Genomic DNA, 17,948 nt, shown 5'->3' with positions numbered 1-17,948 from the left:
ATGTCTTGTAGAATGAGTGCAAACACAGTGGAACTAATATTACCAAAGTGACGGGATCCCCCCCCCCCCTTCCATGGTCAGTATTAACGTAACACCTGATAAAACTCAGTGGCCCGTCACTGTGCATCAGCCAGTTTGAAGGTGACACGCTGCTGATGAATCATTCATGTACATCAGTTGGGAACACAAAATGTGATTGGGCAAATTCCTGAAATATTTAAAGTGCGGTCCTGTTAGAGCTTTTACTCTTGGTAGCGCTGCGTCGTGAGTGAGCAAGACAGAGCTAAAAGCCAGTAATTGACGCTCCATTCTAATGCCTCTCAGTCAGCTTTGTCAGCGGTGACTAATGCTGAGCGATTTGTGCTTTTTGAGGTCGTTTCACATAGATCAAGTATTTTCAGGTTGAGACACCACGTGAAGCAACAGCTGCTCTCTATATCCTCTCACGATAGATCATTCTTCTGTCTTTTTTGTAACAGGATTAAAGGAAACACAGACCAGACAAGTAGATTCACAATGGATTAAGGTCATTGTAGTTAATTACCATGTTTTATGCGCTAAACTATGTAGAATATTGGCCTGATGGAAACCACAACTCCCTACTACATCGCACAGTTCAGTCTGGATCGGATTTATCTCTAGAGAAACTGTGCAATGTGCGCATAGAGCTCACAGAAAAAAAGGGAACAAAATTGAATTCAAGTAATTGAACCAATGTTCTGTCAATTAGTTAACAGAACATTGGTTCAAAAATAACATACATTTTGGTTAATTGCTCAGCAGGTGACACAGTGGAAACTCAAGCCTTCCTCTCTCCCCAATGCTGCTACCAATGCTGCTACCAATGCTGCTACCAATGCTGCTACCAATATCCCTCAGCAACTCTGATGACTGGGTTGTTGTGTCATCTTGGATTTGAGCAGAAAGCGATAATGAGTGGTAGTTTTAGGTTTCAACCAAAACTAGGTAATAATACAACACATATAAACCAAATACGATCAACTGGGCTCCCGAGTGGCACAGTGGTCTAATGCACTGCATCTCCGTGCAAGGGGCGTCACTACAGTCCCTGGTTTGAATCCAGGCTGTATCACATCCGGCCGTGATTGGGAGTCCCATAGAGCGGCGCAGAATTGGCCCAACGTCGTCTGGGTTTGGCCGGGGTAGGCCGTCATTGTAAATAAGAATTTGTTCTTAACTGACTTGCCTAGTTAAATAAAGGTTCAAAAAAGAAATATATATACTGTATAAATGATGTTTACCATGGTGAGCTCATACTGTTGTGTTGTGTTCCCTCAGCAGGCATGACCCTCTACTAATCCCTGGGAACGAGCAGATGGAGAACATGGACATGAATGTGAAGCAGTACGACTCCACGGGAATGTTCCACTGGTGCCCATCTAAAGAGATTGAGAAGGTCATCCTGGTGAGTGGTTGTCTGTCTCCCTGTAGTGTTTTCATGACACCAGTATTGCAATACTCGCAAGTAGCATGGCAAGCAAACTTGAAGCAGACTTCATTTCTTGAGGAAAACAATCCTAATGTTGAGAACAAAAAAACAAACAGTAATATATTGTCACCCACAGTTACATTTGTTTATTTTCCAAGCTATGGCGCACACTATTTGAACAAAAGCAGATTTTTAAAGAGTTTAGACTGCCTTGTGTTTTCCTTTTTGCCATGGATAATCGAGTATCATAGTATCGTGATACTGGTATCATGACAACCCTACTGTAGAGTTACCTGAGTTTAACCACAGCTATTAACATCCTGTACAGGGATATAGTACCTACCCATCAACAGATATGGTAGGTATTGTCCTATACAGTATGACTCCGAAGATGATTTTCAGTTGTATAGTTTGATGATCTTAAACTTTTTATGTATGGTACCAGTCAAAAGTTTTGACACACCGACTCATTCAATGGTTTATCTTTATTTGTACTATTTTCCACATTGTAGAATAGTGGTGAAGACATCAAAACTATGAAATAACACATGGAATCATGTAGTAACCAAAAACGTGTTAAACAAATCAAAATGTAATTTAGATTCTTCAAAGTAGCCACCCTTTGTAGGAGTTCCATTTGTAGGAGTTCCTACATATGCTGAGCACTTGTTGGCTGTTTTTCCTTCACTCTGCCGTCCAACTCATCCCAAATGTAGCACTCCATCACTCTCCTTCTTGGTCAAATAGCCCTTACACAGCCTGGAGGTGTGTTTTGGGCCAAAGTCCTGTTGAAAAGCAAATGATAGTATCACTAAGTGCAAATCTGATGGGATGGCGTATCTTTGCAGAATGCTGTGGTAGCCATGCTGGTTAAGTGTTCTAAATACAATGAATTGTAAATAAATCACTGACAGTGTCACCAGCAAAGCACCCCCACACCATCACACCTCCACCCCCACACCATCACACCTCCACCCCCACACCATCACACCTCCACCTCCACACCATCACACCTCCACCCCCACACCATCACACCTCCACCCCACACCATCACACCTTCACCTCCACACCATCACACCTTCACCTCCACACCATCACACCTCCACCTCCACACCATCACACCTCCACCCCACACCATCACACCTCCACCCCCACACCATCACACCTCCACCTCCACACCATCACACCTCCTCCTCCACACCATCACACCTCCACGCCCACACCATCACACCTCCTCCTCCACACCATCACACCTCCATCTCCACACATTTACATTACATTTACATTTAAGTCATTTAGCAGACGCTCTTATCCAGAGCGACTTACAAATTGGTGCATTCACCTTATGACATCCAGTGGAACAGTCACTTTACAATAGTGCATCTAAATCTTAAAGGGGGGGTGAGAGGGATTACTTATACTATCCTAGGTATTCCTTAAAGAGGTGGGGTTTCAGGTGTCTCCGGAAGGTGGTGATTGACTCCGCTGTCCTGGCGTCGTGAGGGAGTTTGTTCCACCATTGGGGGCCAGAGCAGCGAACAGTTTTGACTGGGCTGAGTGGGAGCTGTACTTCCTCAGTGGTAGGGAGGCGAGCAGGCCAGAGGTGGATGAACGCAGTGCCCTTGTTTGGGTGTAGGGCCTGATCAGAGCCTGGAGGTACTGAGGTGCCGTTCCCCTCACAGCTCCGTAGGCAAGCACCATGGTCTTGTAGCGGATGCGAGCTTCAACTGGAAGCCAGTGGAGAGAACGGAGGAGCGGGGTGACGTGAGAGAACTTGGGAAGGTTGAACACCAGACGGGCTGCGGCGTTCTGGATGAGTTGAAGGGGTTTAATGGCACAGGCAGGGAGCCCAGCCAACAGCGAGTTGCAGTAATCCAGACGGGAGATGACAAGTGCCTGGATTAGGACCTGCGCCGCTTCCTGTGTGAGGCAGGGTCGTACTCTGCGGATGTTGTAGAGCATGAACCTACAGGAACGGGCCACCGCCTTGATGTTGGTTGAGAACGACAGGGTGTTGTCCAGGATCACGCCAAGGTTCTTAGCGCTCTGGGAGGAGGACACAATGGAGTTGTCAACCGTGATGGCGAGATCATGGAACGGGCAGTCCTTCCCCGGGAGGAAGAGCAGCTCCGTCTTGCCGAGGTTCAGCTTGAGGTGGTGATCCGTCATCCACACTGATATGTCTGCCAGACATGCAGAGATGCGATTCGCCACCTGGTCATCAGAAGGGGGAAAGGAGAAGATTAATTGTGTGTCGTCTGCATAGCAATGATAGGAGAGACCATGTGAGGTTATGACAGAGCCAAGTGACTTGGTGTATAGTGAGAATAGGAGAGGGCCTAGAACAGAGCCCTGGGGGACACCAGTGGTGAGAGCGCGTGGTTGGGCATCTCCGGCGCCACCTGGTAGGAGCGACCTGTCAGGTAGGACGCAATCCAAGCGTGGGCCGCGCCGGAGATGCCCAACTCGGAGAGGGTGGAGAGGAGGATCTGATAGTTCACAGTATCGAAGGCAGCCGATAGATCTAGAAGGATGAGAGCAGAGGAGAGAGAGTTAGCTTTAGCAGTGCGGAGCGCCTCCGTGATACAGAGGAGAGCAGTCTCAGTTGAATGACTTGTCTTGAAACCTGACTGATTTGGATCAAGAAGGTCATTCAGAGAGAGATAGCGGGAGAGCTGGCCAAGGACGGCACGTTCAAGAGTTTTGGAGAGAAAAGAAAGAAGGGATACTGGTCTGTAATTGTTGACATCGGAGGGACCGAGTGTAGGTTTTTTCAGAAGGGGTGCAACTCTCGCTCTCTTGAAGACGGAAGGGACGTAGCCAGCGGTCAGGGATGAGTTGATGAGCGAGGTGAGGTAAGGGAGAAGGTCTCCGGAAATGGTCTGGAGAAGAGAGGAGGGGATAGGGTCAAGTGGGCAGGTTGTTGGGCGGCCGGCCGTCACAAGACGCGAGATTTCATCTGGAGAGAGAGGGGAGAAAGAGGTCAGAGCACAGGGTAGGGCAGTGTGAGCAGAACCAGCGGTGTCGTTTGACTTAGCAAACGAGGATCGGATGTCGTCGACCTTCTTTTCAAAATGGTTGACGAAGTCATCTGCAGAGAGGGAGGAGGGGGGGGGATTCAGGAGGGAGGAGAAGGTGGCAAAGAGCTTCCTAGGGTTAGAGGCAGATGCTTGGAATTTAGAGTGGTAGAAAGTGGCTTTAGCAGCAGAGACAGAGGAGGAAAATGTAGAGAGGAGGGAGTGAAAGGATGCTAGGTCCGCAGGGAGGCGAGTTTTCCTCCATTTCCGCTCGGCTGCCCGGAGCCCTGACCATCACACCTCCACCCCCACACCATCACACCTCCACCCCCACACCATCACACATCCACCCCCACACCATCACACCTCCACCCCCACACCATCACACCTCCACCCCCACACCATCACACCTCCACCCCCACACCATCACACCTCCACCCCCACACCATCACACCTCCACCCCCACACCATCACCCCTCCACGCCCACACCATCACACCTCCACCCCCACACCATAACACCTCCACCCCCACACCATCATACCTCCACCCCCACACCATCACACCTCCACCCCCACACCATCACACCTCCACCCCCACACCATCACACCTCCACCCCCACACCATCACACCTCCACCCCCACACCATCACACCTCCACCTCCACACCATCACACCTCCTCCTCCACACCATCACACCTCCACCCCCACACCATCACACCTCCACCCCCACACCATAACACCTCCTCCTCCATGCTTCACGGTGGGAACCATCATCCGTTCACAAACTCTGCATCTCATAAAGACACGGCGGTTGGAACCAAAAATCTCTACTTTGGACACATCAGTCCAAAGGACCGATTTCTAATGTCAAATGTCCATTGCTTGTGTTTCTTGGCCCAAAGCAGTCTCTTCTTATTATTTTTGTCCTTTAGTAGTGGTTTCTTTTCAGCAATTCGACCATGAAGGCCTGATTCGCGCAGTCTCCTCTGAACTGTTGACATTGAGATGTCTGTTACTTGTACTCTGTGAAGCATTTATTTGGAGGTGCAGGTAACTCTAATGAACTTATCCTCTGCAGCAGAGGTAACTCTGGGTCTTCCTTTCCTGTGGCGGTCCTCATGAGAGCCAGTTTCATCATAACGCTTGATGGTTTTTGCGACTGCACTTGAAGAAACTTTCAAAGTTCTTGACATTTTCCCCGATTGACTGACCTTCATGTCTTAAAGTAATGATGGACTGTCATTACTCTTTGCTTATTTGAGCTGTTCTTGCAATAATATGGACTTGGTCTTCTACCAAATAGGGCTATCTTCTGTATACCACCCCTACAGTCACAACACAACTGATTGCATTAAGGTACTACATGATTCCATATGTGTTATTTCATAGTTTTGATGTCTTCAATATTATTCTACAATGTAGAAAATAGTACAAATAAAGAAAAACCCTTGAATGCGTAGATGTGTCCAAACATTTGACTGATACGGTGATACTGACGTGTTTCCACTGTTTTTAGCTCTGTATGATACATATTCTAATGGAGTTGGAAATGATTTGCACCTATTGGGCGCAAAATGAAGCATTGTTGAGGTACGGTAGGCTCTAAAGAAACCGTTTCCCTCACATAGCGGTAACAACCACATACTAATAATGTATATCCACATTTCTCTCAATGCCTCTCTGTTGTTACAAGGTGAGTCGACTGTTTTCTATGTACTGGGTCATAGTATAAAACCACCACAAGCATGGCTTTGAAAAGCAGTTTTATACACCTTACTCCTTGACCATTTAGTGTATCAACTGCATTGAGCTGTACCGGGTTCTCCTTGAGCCTAACACCGCAAAGGGTGGGGCTGCAGGGTTTCTCATCAGCACTCTGCCTCTCTGTTTTCTGACTGCTATGCGTTTGTCCTCTATCTCCTTTTCTTTCTTTCATTCTTTCTTTTGTCTTTCTTTCTTTCTTTCTTTTTCTTTCTCTCAATCCCTCTGTCGTCCCATTATTCTCTCTGTCTCCATATCTCTCTCCCTCCTCTCACTCTTTCTCTCTCCCCCTCTCTCCCCTCTCTCTCTCCCTGCTCAGACCCGGAGTGAGGCATCCATGACGGTGTTGAGCGGCCATGTAGTGGTCTGTATATTTGGAGATGTCACGTCCGCTCTAGTGGGGCTGCGAAACTTGGTGATGCCTTTGAGAGCCAGCAACTTCCATTATCACGAGCTGAAGCCCATTGTGTTTGTGGGCTCGCTGGAGTACCTGAGGAGAGAATGGGAAACTCTACACAACTTCCCCAAGGTCTCCATACTACCTGTGAGTACCACTGTAATGTGTACGGTTACAAGCCAAAGTTATACAACTGACAACATCATGTACTTACAATACCATAGAATGCCATCACCATCAGTTCTATCTGTGAGTAGACCAGTGTAACAACACTCCAGGATTCAATACCAAACCCAGCTGTACCGTTGTTATTTTCTGTTTCCTTATATTTTCTTATCTCAGTTGACTTATGAGATCTCTTCCCTTTGTTGCCTCGCACTGTCTGAATGAAAACAATCTAAGGTGAAGGGTAAAATGACTGTAAGCAGTGATAAAGCAGTAATAGTATTACCTAGTGATATAGTATTTCCTTTGTGGATTTGTTTGTGATTTGTCGTGGTTGTTGTGGCTGTTCTTGTCAATTCCACAACCGGTTCCTGAATTCAATCTTCCATCAATTCACAGCAGCGAATCCTGTCTATTCATACGGAGTTTGAATACACTGCAGCTGCCCCTCCTTTGCCATCTCAGATGTGAAAGTCTGGCATGGCTGCCTGCTTTAGAGCTCGTTAATGCTTCCTTGACTGAGTATCAGAGAGCCCTAAGAAACCAGGCCTGTTAGCCTTCAGCGCCCACTGCCCTTTAGATTAGTCCACGTCTCTGATTCCCCAGTGCCCAGTTAGATCAGCTGAATGTCACTGCCGCTAAAACTACAATACTTGTTATCTAATCTCCCAAAGCACCCCTCACTTAGTCTCTAATTAGTTTCTCTCCCCCTTCTTCTCTCTTCTCTCTGTCCGTCTCTTTTCTTCACCACGCCTGAAGGGTACGCCATTAAGTCGTGCAGATTTAAGGGCTGTCAACATCAACCTCTGCGACATGTGCGTGATACTGTCGGCCAATCAGAACAATATCGACGACGCCTCGCTGCAGGATAAGGAATGCATTCTGGCGTCGCTCAACATCAAGTCTATGCAGTTTGACGACAGCATCGGGCTCTTGCAGGCTAACTCCCAAGGTAAGGACTGGCTGGCCTACAAGATACAATACTGTTCTGCACTGTTCTGTTCTGTCTGCAGGGTTGAGGGTAAGAGAGGAGGAGAGGAGGAGAGGAGAATGGTAAATACACACAGTAAATAAAATGGAAAGTGGTGTTCAACCTCGTAAATAATATCCTTTAGTGATGTGAAACCACATGACTGCTGTTATTGTGTCTGTCTGTCTGGCAGACTGAGTGGAACAGATTGTTGATGCGTTCAGACAAACAGATAAGCCTCATATCCCATCAGGTGTCATCATGTTTAACCAGCCAGTACTAATCACCAGACAGCCTTCTTCAGCTGTTTTTCATGGCAGTCCATCCTCTACCTCCTCCATTCATCTATTAATCAGTTCCTCTAGGATCCTGCAGTGTGTTTTTGTCATATTTGCGGGCAGAAATGCTTGATTTTACTGCTGCAATTCTGACATTTTGTATGTCGATTTTCAATTATGGTGTCCCAATTTGTCAGGAAAATACACTGTTGGGGGAATAAATGTGTTGACGTGTGGCTTCACTGAACCATTTTATGAGGTAAAAGTGCGGTGATTGGTTACAATTGCAAGCCCTTTTTTTTAGTGTGGTGATTGGTTACAATTGCAAGCCCTTTTTTTGTGTGTGGTGATTGTTTCATGTGGTAATAGCACAGAAATTGGTCAATTTTGCAAACCATCGCATTATAGGCGGGGGATTGTTGAGAAGGCACCAAAAATTACGATCAGAAAATAATGGAGGGACTGAATCTTACGCATAGATAGACCAATGAACTTATGCGTAATATGCCAAGCACTTCCACATGATTTAGGAAAATGCAATTATTTCTCCTGGTCTGAGTGAGTGATGTGCTGTCGTCACAATCAGCAGACTAAATCGGAGTTCTCTGTTGCTCATGGGAGCAGTATTCACAGATATGGAGGGCCTACACCAGTGGTTACCAACAAGGGTACAATAACCCCTGGGGGTACTTGGCCTATCCACAGGGGGGTACTTGATAAGACTCATGATGTCATAGGCTTACTGGTAAAAATGCACGAGGGGTACACCGAGCAGAGTAAAATTCAGTTGGTGACCGAAAGGTTTGGGAAATCAAAGGCCTGTCACGGCGGTCGATTGATGAAGCCTATTGTTATCAATGAGTTTGTCTTACATCCTCTGTATCCATTCCACTGATAAATATTGCAGTTTAAGAGCACACATGCACACATGAACAGGTGTAATATATCACAGTGTATAGCTTTGTGGATTCCTTCCTCCCTGACAATGTCCTGTTCAGATGTGGGGGGTGAAATTTAAAGCAAGAAGGTGCACATGAATAAGTAAAGAGTTGTATCGCTAGGGAGACGTTCACATGGCTGAGGTCTACGGTACGATGTAGTCTGTAGACCGCAGATCTAAGTTGTGCCTGGGGGCTGAGGGGGGTGGGTGGGTCTGTAGCCCACACGGATGCGTTTGCTCCTGTATGGTATGGAAGTCGTAAAACCATTTTGTTTTGTGAGAAAATCTATTTCCCTCTTGTTTGCCAGTATTAGAAGTCTGGAAAAGTACATGCCAAATGCAGTCAAGACATTATAATGAATCCACTCAGATATACAATCTGACTGATAGTCAATGATCTGTATAGAACTCTCCAGCTTTCTCCATCTAACTTTTGGTCACTTGTAACCGAACTGATTTTGACACATTGCCCTCTCTGTTGGAAAATCTCTCTTTTTCAGATGTATTTACTTCATCCATTGTTACTACTTTCACAATTGGATACTGAAAGTTTGACTTGTTTACTGTGGTCATGTAAGAATAATGTTTTTTTAGAGGCAATATCCAAAACCCAGTTGTCATTCTCTGGAGATATAAATGTAATATTTTATAGATGTCAACAAAATGAAGCATGCTCTGAGTGATCTTCCAGTCTCTGACTGCTACAAACCGTGCCTATCCCCAGTTTCAGTAATTGACATGACAAGAGTGTAGATAATTCAGTTTAGCCTCTAGTTTGTGATGAATGCTGAACTGTTGGTGTTGTCCTCTTTAGTGAGGAGGGTGAGAATATCTATTCTGTACTGTAAAACAGCCCCTCAAGTCCCCCCCAACCCCTCCATCCTCCCAACTATTCTCCAATGTCTAACATTTGTTTTAAAACTTTTGTGACCTGAATATATTCCCGTCGTGCGTTGTTTTGTCGCTGCTGTGCTGTAGAACTATGAGGTGGCGTTTTGCTTCAGTCAGCAATAAATGATGGATGTCACAACACAGGTCATGCATTATGTATCACGCATTACTGATTTAAGGCATTTGTGTCACTTTGAGGAAATGCAAAAATGTGAAGTCATGTGAATTCATACCCATCACTCGCCTCTTGTATTTCATGGTCGAGAATCGCACAGTTATTTTCCCGATAAAAGGTTTTCAGGATCCACTTTGCCAATTTTATGGTAACAAAATGAAGCACATATAAAATGTATGGAAGGCAGGCAGGTTGATGGAAGGATGCGAATGCTAAATGTGTCTCTCAGCTGACCCCTAAAAGCAAAATATCCATATTGACATTTTTAGGAAGCGCCTGCTTCATTTTCGACGTCCCTGTCTACACATCTTTCAATCTGCACTTCTGAACAATACAAAGAGCCCATCTCAGTAAGCCCAGCAGCTTTTACTGAATAGTCTAGTGTTACTAAGTTATAGTGGCATTTGACAGACTGTGTATGGTCAATCAACATACTTTGTTTTTTTCGATTATAGTTGACAGTTTTTTTCTACAAAATGACATATAACCTTTTCAATCACCGAAGCTGAGGTATGTGATTTGTGAAGTGATATCAGTGTGATATCTCACGGTTTGGTGTATTTCTCTCTGTGTTGTAATATTACATCTCATTGTCTTGTAGCCGTCTGTATTGTTGTTTCTCCGTGCCATCGCTTTCAACAATGGAATATATCATGGTTTTGTGTCAGTCTGTGTATAAATATATATTTTCCTGCGTGATGTAGGTTTCGGTACACCTTGTTTTGTGGTTATCTAGCTCTTGCTGTTAGTTTCAACGGTTTTGTGTGCATCTTTCTGTGTGCTCTGTGTAGGTTTCACGCCTCCTGGAATGGACCGGTCCTCTCCAGACAGCAGTCCAGTACATGGTTTAGTACGCCAGGCCTCCGTCACCACCGGCGCCAACATCCCCATCATCACTGAACTAGGTGAGACACACAACTGACCAACTGGCCATTTACTAGTGGTAGATCCCAGCGGGTAAAACACGTTGGAACAATGCCATAATGATGTCATTTCAACCACTTTCCGGTTGTTGTGATGTCATTTCAACCACTTTCTGGTTGTTGTGATGTCATTTGCCTGTTGGGAAAATATTGTGACATTGTACACAGAGTTTGGCCAACTCACTTAGAGATTTAGAATCTTCAGGTCTGCCATGTTGGCTCCAACAGCTCAGTGGACATTCTTTTGCATTCCGCTTAGAATGCAGGTTTGAATGCTTTTTGTTTTGGAACGTTCCATGCCAATGTGGAGGTTAGTTGGCCGAACTCTTTATTTTCTATTGCCGTGATGACTAATTCTAGCGATATGTTTGACGACAAAGATTAACGATTAGTGACTTTGGCTGAGATCTATATGGATTTAGATACGAAACTGAGCATTTGTTGTCATTTCAAATGTCACTCTCTCTCTTTGTGTAAGTTCTAGCTGAGATGTCTCGTTACGAAGTCAGAACACTCTCACTTCTTCCAGGTCCCATTTGTCCATTAACAGCCTGATGGAGAGGGAGAGAGTAAAAAGAGAGTGCGAGAGAAAGCTAAGAAGTGCCACAGTAGCAAAATGGGTGCATTTAATAATAACAATGGCGCTGGCTGTATTCTCTAGTATTCCATGTGGTCCAGGGGACTCATGAAAGTTTCACATCTCTGAGGGTTTTTAAAGCACCAGAGACCAGGGCCACTAGAGCCACTCTATCACCCCTGAATAAAGCACTAGAGACCGGCCACTCTGTCTCTATCTCTCCCCTCTGACCCAATTAGAAAGCATTGAGGCGTGAGGAGGCTAAGAGATGGATGGAGGCACAGATAGAGACAGGGACATGAAGCACCATGAATGTTTTCTCACCCCTCTTTCTTCAAACTCTTGAGTACTACACATGTAATCAACAAAACAAGTGTAGCTATTCAGGTTTTTCTTGCAGTATTTGGTTGGATATGAATGAATTGCACAGGTCTGTTTTGATTTGGAATACTTTCAGCTATGTTTGATTTAGAATCATTCTACCCCCACATATAGTGTCAGGCCCTGGTTATTAGTACGAGCATCACTAACATTGTCATCCTCCTCTCTGAGAGTAGAAAGATAGTACAGTGGGGCACATCAGTCTCGGGAACTAGACACTATAATTGTAGTGTCAATGTTGTCAGTTTACAGCACCATAGTCAAGATGCAAGTCTAATGGAAAATGTTAAGAATCTGTCTGAATTGCAAGATCAATTTGATGGAGTCACATAAAGTTGGTTTATGTATACAACACTGTAAATCCCTTTGGTGTCTTAAAAGCCGTACAAATTGGCAATTTGTGTTTTAGTGGTATGGTTCAGTCGCATCTGGGCTATGTACTTTCATCTCTGGTGCCGTAGGTGCATGTCATGGACAACCATGGCTACCTTTACATACAGTCAGTGTCTAATCCTGTGGTTGACATGATGCGTGGTCTCAGACAGAACTGCCTTTCTTTCTCTCTTCTCTTTGAAGCTATTCCAATAACGACCCTATCTCTCCCCCCTCTGCTCTCCACACGTCTTACTGTCATTAGCTAAACCTGGCAAAATACTGCCTTTGGTTTCATTCAGTCAGGAAAAAAACTGTGGAATCAACATACAAATGATAACTGAGCTGGGTAAGCCAGGCTTTTGTCCTCCGCTCGCTGCCGTCCGATCTTTCGTTCTTTTGTTCTCTCTCTCTCTCCCCTCTCTCTCCCCCCTCTCTATCTATCTCTCTATCTCTATCATCTTGTCTTGATGTCTCTGGCTGCAGCCGAGGTCCTCGCTGGCTGCTCCCATGGCTTCACTTTGAACACATTTTTTATTTTTAATTCTCGGTTTCTGGTTGAAAAATGGACTGTCTTGTTTTGGCCTTTTATTTCATGATTTTTTTTCCCGTGGTGTTTTTATGTTTTCTGTTTATGAATTTTTTCAGAGCATCGTTCCGGCACTTTGATCATTGCTCGGTCTGTCCTTGTGGCTGTTTTCATAGCACACACCCCACTCCCGACCCCAACCCCTCCCTCAACACCCCACCTCCTCCCGGTTCAGTCTCTTTGGCCTGGGCCCGTTTGCATCATCAGCCCCCTTGTCTGGTTGACTGACATGTCTGTTCCTCTGCAGCACAGAGGAAGCCTGGGAAGAAATCATATTTCAAAAAACTATAGATCAATCCTTCCCTTTAAGATGTTTATTTTTATTTATTTTTGAGGTTGTTGCTTCTTCTTCTTTTTTTTTACCTCGATGTTGAAGGAGTCAAAGAACGCCTTGTGTTGTGTGAAGCCTCTTTTCAAATGCAGTTGGATCTCAGGCTCTTGTCCACTGGTGCTAGAAAGAGAAATCTCTCATCTGAGGTTAAATAAAGACCAGACGGTTCTACTAGGGAAAGTCATATTTACGAATGGTTGAAAAAAAGTTTGTTTTTATATGGTTTCATCTTGTGTTCATTTCCTCTGGTTAGCAATATTCTACACAGTATAGAAAGCGATTGTTCTACCCTGGCCATGTTATGATTTGAACTTTTTTCATCATTAACAATTTCAGAACGTCGTATTACTTCGATCTTTAAAAGCAGGCTGTGGCTATGTGAATTTACCACACAGCTCGATGTTATTATTGTTGTTTTAAATCATCATTTGACTTTCAGGAAAAGGTAATTACCTCAATATCTCAATAGGTGACGATGTGACCACACATTTTCTTATCTGAGATATCAATAAAGCTTTAAAATGCATGTTACATTACGTGCATGATCTTCTCACCTGAACAATATCATCTTGAATATAAAAAACACAATATGTTGGATTGAGGTGTTTTGCACAACTAGGTCAAATCCATGTCCTGAATGCAATTACAGAAATGGTTTGTTCATGATGGAATGTACTGTGCATCTACCATGAATGTCAAATCCATAATGCTTTGGTTCAAACACCACTATCTATTCTATACCTCCAGACCTGAGACCTGTGAGAATATATGCCCTTGAGTCATAGAAGGATCCGTAAGTGTCTTCCTCTAATATAGTGAATGATTCTGTTCCGGTCAGGGCCTAAGACTGGGTGTTGACTAGGAACATTAACACAGGATTCCAACTAGGAATATTGGTTTATATTGACTCAATGCGTCACAAAAACACTCTCAAATCGAACAACGCTTCACAGTTCACCGACACAAAAGTGCCCTAGCTAAGACACCCAGTGATTCTCTACTTCTCTGGTCCTCAGGTGTGTGTGTGTGGGTGTGTGTTTGGCATGCTGTGCTGTGTCCTCCTTGCCCTCTCTCTCTCTCTGACTGTGTTTTGGGTCTCCCCTCTCTCAGTGAATGACTCCAACGTTCAGTTCCTGGACCAAGATGACGATGATGACCCGGACACAGAGCTGTACCTGACGCAGCCCTTCGCCTGCGGAACCGCCTTCGCTGTCAGCGTGCTGGACTCTCTCATGAGTGCAGTGAGTAGACAATACTAAGTACACGCTACTCAGTTGACACAGTTCTTAGTATGCACTAGATCATGTATCCTATTTCTCCTTTATTTAATCCAACATCATACTAAATGTCTCTCATGTACGGGGTAGAAGTCGCCAGGAGACCTTTTTGTAAAATTGAAGTCTATATTTTATCGATATTTAAATATATATTTAATCCATATTTGAATTCATATTTTATTTAGGTAGGCTGCAACATGCAGCAGTCAAGGGCTTGAAGTGATTCTGAATCTTTCATACAAGATGACAGCAGCCACAGGACAGTACACATATAGTGGGTTTACTATAAGACGTGCATACTTAACTAAGTACTGTATACTAAGGACTGTAAACTCAGTAGTGTATACTTGGTAATGTCTACTCACCTGCACCCATGTCTGCTGTCTCTAATGCTGGTTACACGCACCCACGCACGCACGCACGCACGCACGCACGCACGCACGCACGCACGCACGCACGCACGCACACACACACACACACACACACACACACACACACACACACACACACACACACACACACAGACACACACACACACACACACACACAGAGAATAAAGGGGTAAACTTAAATGATGTGGTAGCATCATAAGATCTGCTCAGCGCCGTAGCAGTACGGAGTAGGCAGAAGTTGGTAAATGAAATGCCACATTGATCAGACAGCGCTGCCATCTCCACTGACATCAAAAGGGAAGTTGTTGCCCCCACTCCTCATATAAAGTGTCACGAAACGAACTTTCAAGGGGCTTATTAGATCTTTTAACAAGGTACAGTACCAGTCAAAAGTTTGGACACACCTACTCATTCAAGGATTTTTCTTTATTTTACTATTTTCTACCTTGTAGAATAATAGTGAAGACATCAAAACTGTGAAATAACACATATGGAATCATATAGTAACCAAAAAAGTGTTACACAAATCAAAATATATTTTATATTTGAGATTCTTCAAAGTAGCCACCCGTTGCCTTGATGACAGCTTTTCACACTCTTGACATTTTCTCAACCAGCTTTATGAGGAATGCATTTTACATGTGTGCCTTGTAAAAATGTGCTGAGGTTCCCTCTAATGGCACATATGACACGCAATGTAAGCCCTTTTCCTGAAGACAAGATACGGATAAAGTACTATCTTGTGACTTCGTTCCAACCATCGCTACTCCCCTTTGGTGCTGTGATGGCTTAATTCCAGCTTGTCACACATGAGTGAGGTTAGAGGGGAGCTGAGTAGCCCTCACACACACACTGGCTGTGGTGAGAGGTGAGGGTGGCTAATAGACAGCGCTCATCCATCATGGTTCTCCACAGAGCTGTCAGGGGCCTGGGGAGAAGAGCTGCCACTCAGGGTGTGACTTACAGTCATATACGGTTTTACTTATGCGTGGTCTCGGAAATCGAACCCACTACCTTGGTGTTACAAGTGCCATGCTCTACCAACTGCCCTGCAAAGTACCATTGTTATTAACGTTATCAAGCCGCCCTCTGCCATAGTGGTGCCCAAGTTGTGATAAACCCAGTCTTTTTTAACAGCGGCTAATGACTATTTAGCTGAAATTGCACTATAGCAGCTTGGAAATACAATGACGTAGGCAAATATTTAGTAGGAAAAAAGTTTGCTATCATTATCATGTCGTAAAATGTACTTTAGACAGATGGCAATGTTGTCATTAGCTAGTAAAACGTGTATATAAAATCAAATCAAATGGTCTTGACTCAATCTATGCTAGCTAGCTAACATTATACTGCATCTAAAGTCATTCTGGTGACATCAAAATGATGACAAAAGCTTCCAAGCCACTCTAATGCACTTCTAATTATATATCTTCTTATAATTATATATCTTCTTATAACTATATATCTTCTTATAATTATATATCTTCTTATAATTATATATCTTCATCACTAGAATCATCAGGTGGGCATCAGTCATTAAATGAATGTTCCAAACAATATTGTGAAAAAATGTGCAATAGGAACTGTGTTCCATGAAGTGCTAGCGTGGACTTTAGGGGCTCTATTTTCGGCTGGCTTTAAGCCAGTGAAATTGTCAAACACACGCTCGTTTTGACCTGTTAAAGCATTGCGCCAGATTGGTCATTTACCTGTTTTATATGAGCTTGCTTGCGTGGGAGGGGTGGCAATATCTGGGGACATTTAAGACCAACCAAAAGCTGGTTTTAGCTGTAACGAGGTTGGTTATGACATGGATTTTGACAAGGGAAGCACAGCCTATCCAGCTGTGTCACACAGTGCCCATATACGAATGGAAGCTTGTGCTTTTTGTGCCCGTAAACCTCATATTTAGAAACAAATGTTTTTTTTCCATTTCGTTTCATGTCATTAAAAAACAAGCATAGCCTCCCTTCTTCTCAGTGAAGGCGTTTTTTTTGTCCCGACCAATGCATTCGCCAAGTAGTCAGGATCGATAAAGGGTTTGGCTTGTGACCCAGCTGGCAATGAGGAATCGGCCCAGAAGCGGCCTTCTTCCAGGGGGCTGGAACTGATTGAATCGGCACGGAATCGGCTGTCGGACTAGGCCCAGAATCAAAATGAATGACTGCCCAGAATCGGCCCAAGAACATCAGGCTGTTTCTGTCTACCAGTATTCAGCCAACTTTGCCGGCATCTTACCAGAATCCCCCCCAGAAGCGGCCCGATGCAAATTTAAATAGATGTATACACAATTACCCCATTTTAGTCATCTTAAATATTACTATTATACATTTTATACATACAAATTATACCCATCCACAAAAAAAAAACATTTTGTGTCAGGCAACGCTTGGTGACCGTGTCAGCGTGCATGCGCCTGGCCCTCCACAGGAATTTCTACAGTGCAATGGGACAAGGACATCCCGGCCGGCCAAACCCTGCCCTAACTCAGACGACGCTGGTCCAATTGTGCATCGCTCACGGGTTTCCCGGTCGCAGCCAGCACGGGTCTCGAAACAGCATCATTAGCAACACAGTTTGCACTGCGATGCAGTGTCTTAGACCGCTGCGCCTCTCGGTAGGCTCCATCAACAAAGTATCAAAATACTAAAATACTGCACAGGACTCTTAAAAATGTTCATTTAATGTTAATTGTATTTTTTGATCACAGAAACAATGAGAAAATCTGGAAAAATAATAAAAGATGAATTATATAAAGCAGCCCGTGTAATCATCTGCCAGAGAGTAGCTTCAATTGCCCGAGTCCCAAGAAATACATTTGGGCCAGATAACTCTCACCGAAATCATCCCGAGCCCCAAGTAATACATTTGGGCCAGATAACTCACACCGGAATCGTCCCGAGTTCAATCCTAGCCATAAGTTATACTGCTGAAGGCGGCCCAGACTCGGGCCACATCACATCAGCCGAATCTGACTCTCACCCGGAATTGGCCCAGATCCACTGTGCTAGCTGGGGAGACTGCTTTGTTATGAATCTTAATCACCAAAGCTTTATTAAAAG

At 44.5% G+C, this 17,948-nt stretch overlaps 1 protein-coding gene across 14 annotated transcripts in view; it reads left to right on the top strand.

Moving 5' to 3' along the window:
* The window catches only part of LOC124038361 (calcium-activated potassium channel subunit alpha-1), a 201,661-nt gene that overhangs the window by 170,038 nt on the left and 13,675 nt on the right, over positions 1–17,948 (top strand). For 5 of the 14 annotated variants that reach the window (XM_046354162.1, XM_046354157.1, XM_046354156.1 and 2 more), the window contains 5 exons: positions 1,303–1,426; positions 6,548–6,772; positions 7,550–7,742; positions 10,836–10,949; positions 14,328–14,458. In XM_046354162.1, coding sequence (XP_046210118.1) covers positions 1,303–1,426; positions 6,548–6,772; positions 7,550–7,742; positions 10,836–10,949; positions 14,328–14,458 — 787 coding nt within the window. Of the gene's footprint in view, positions 1–1,299; positions 1,427–6,547; positions 6,773–7,027; positions 7,046–7,549; positions 7,743–10,835; positions 10,950–12,562; positions 12,647–14,327; positions 14,459–17,948 lie in introns of all 14 variants that reach the window. The other 9 variants (XM_046354151.1, XM_046354150.1, XM_046354159.1 and 6 more) reach the window with 5 other exon arrangements.

The sequence above is a fragment of the Oncorhynchus gorbuscha genome, linkage group LG06, assembly GCF_021184085.1.
Source record: "Oncorhynchus gorbuscha isolate QuinsamMale2020 ecotype Even-year linkage group LG06, OgorEven_v1.0, whole genome shotgun sequence".
Lineage (NCBI taxonomy): Eukaryota > Metazoa > Chordata > Actinopteri > Salmoniformes > Salmonidae > Oncorhynchus > Oncorhynchus gorbuscha.
The sequence above is the reverse complement of the archived record's forward strand: the minus strand, read 5'-3'. Positions and strand labels throughout refer to the sequence as shown.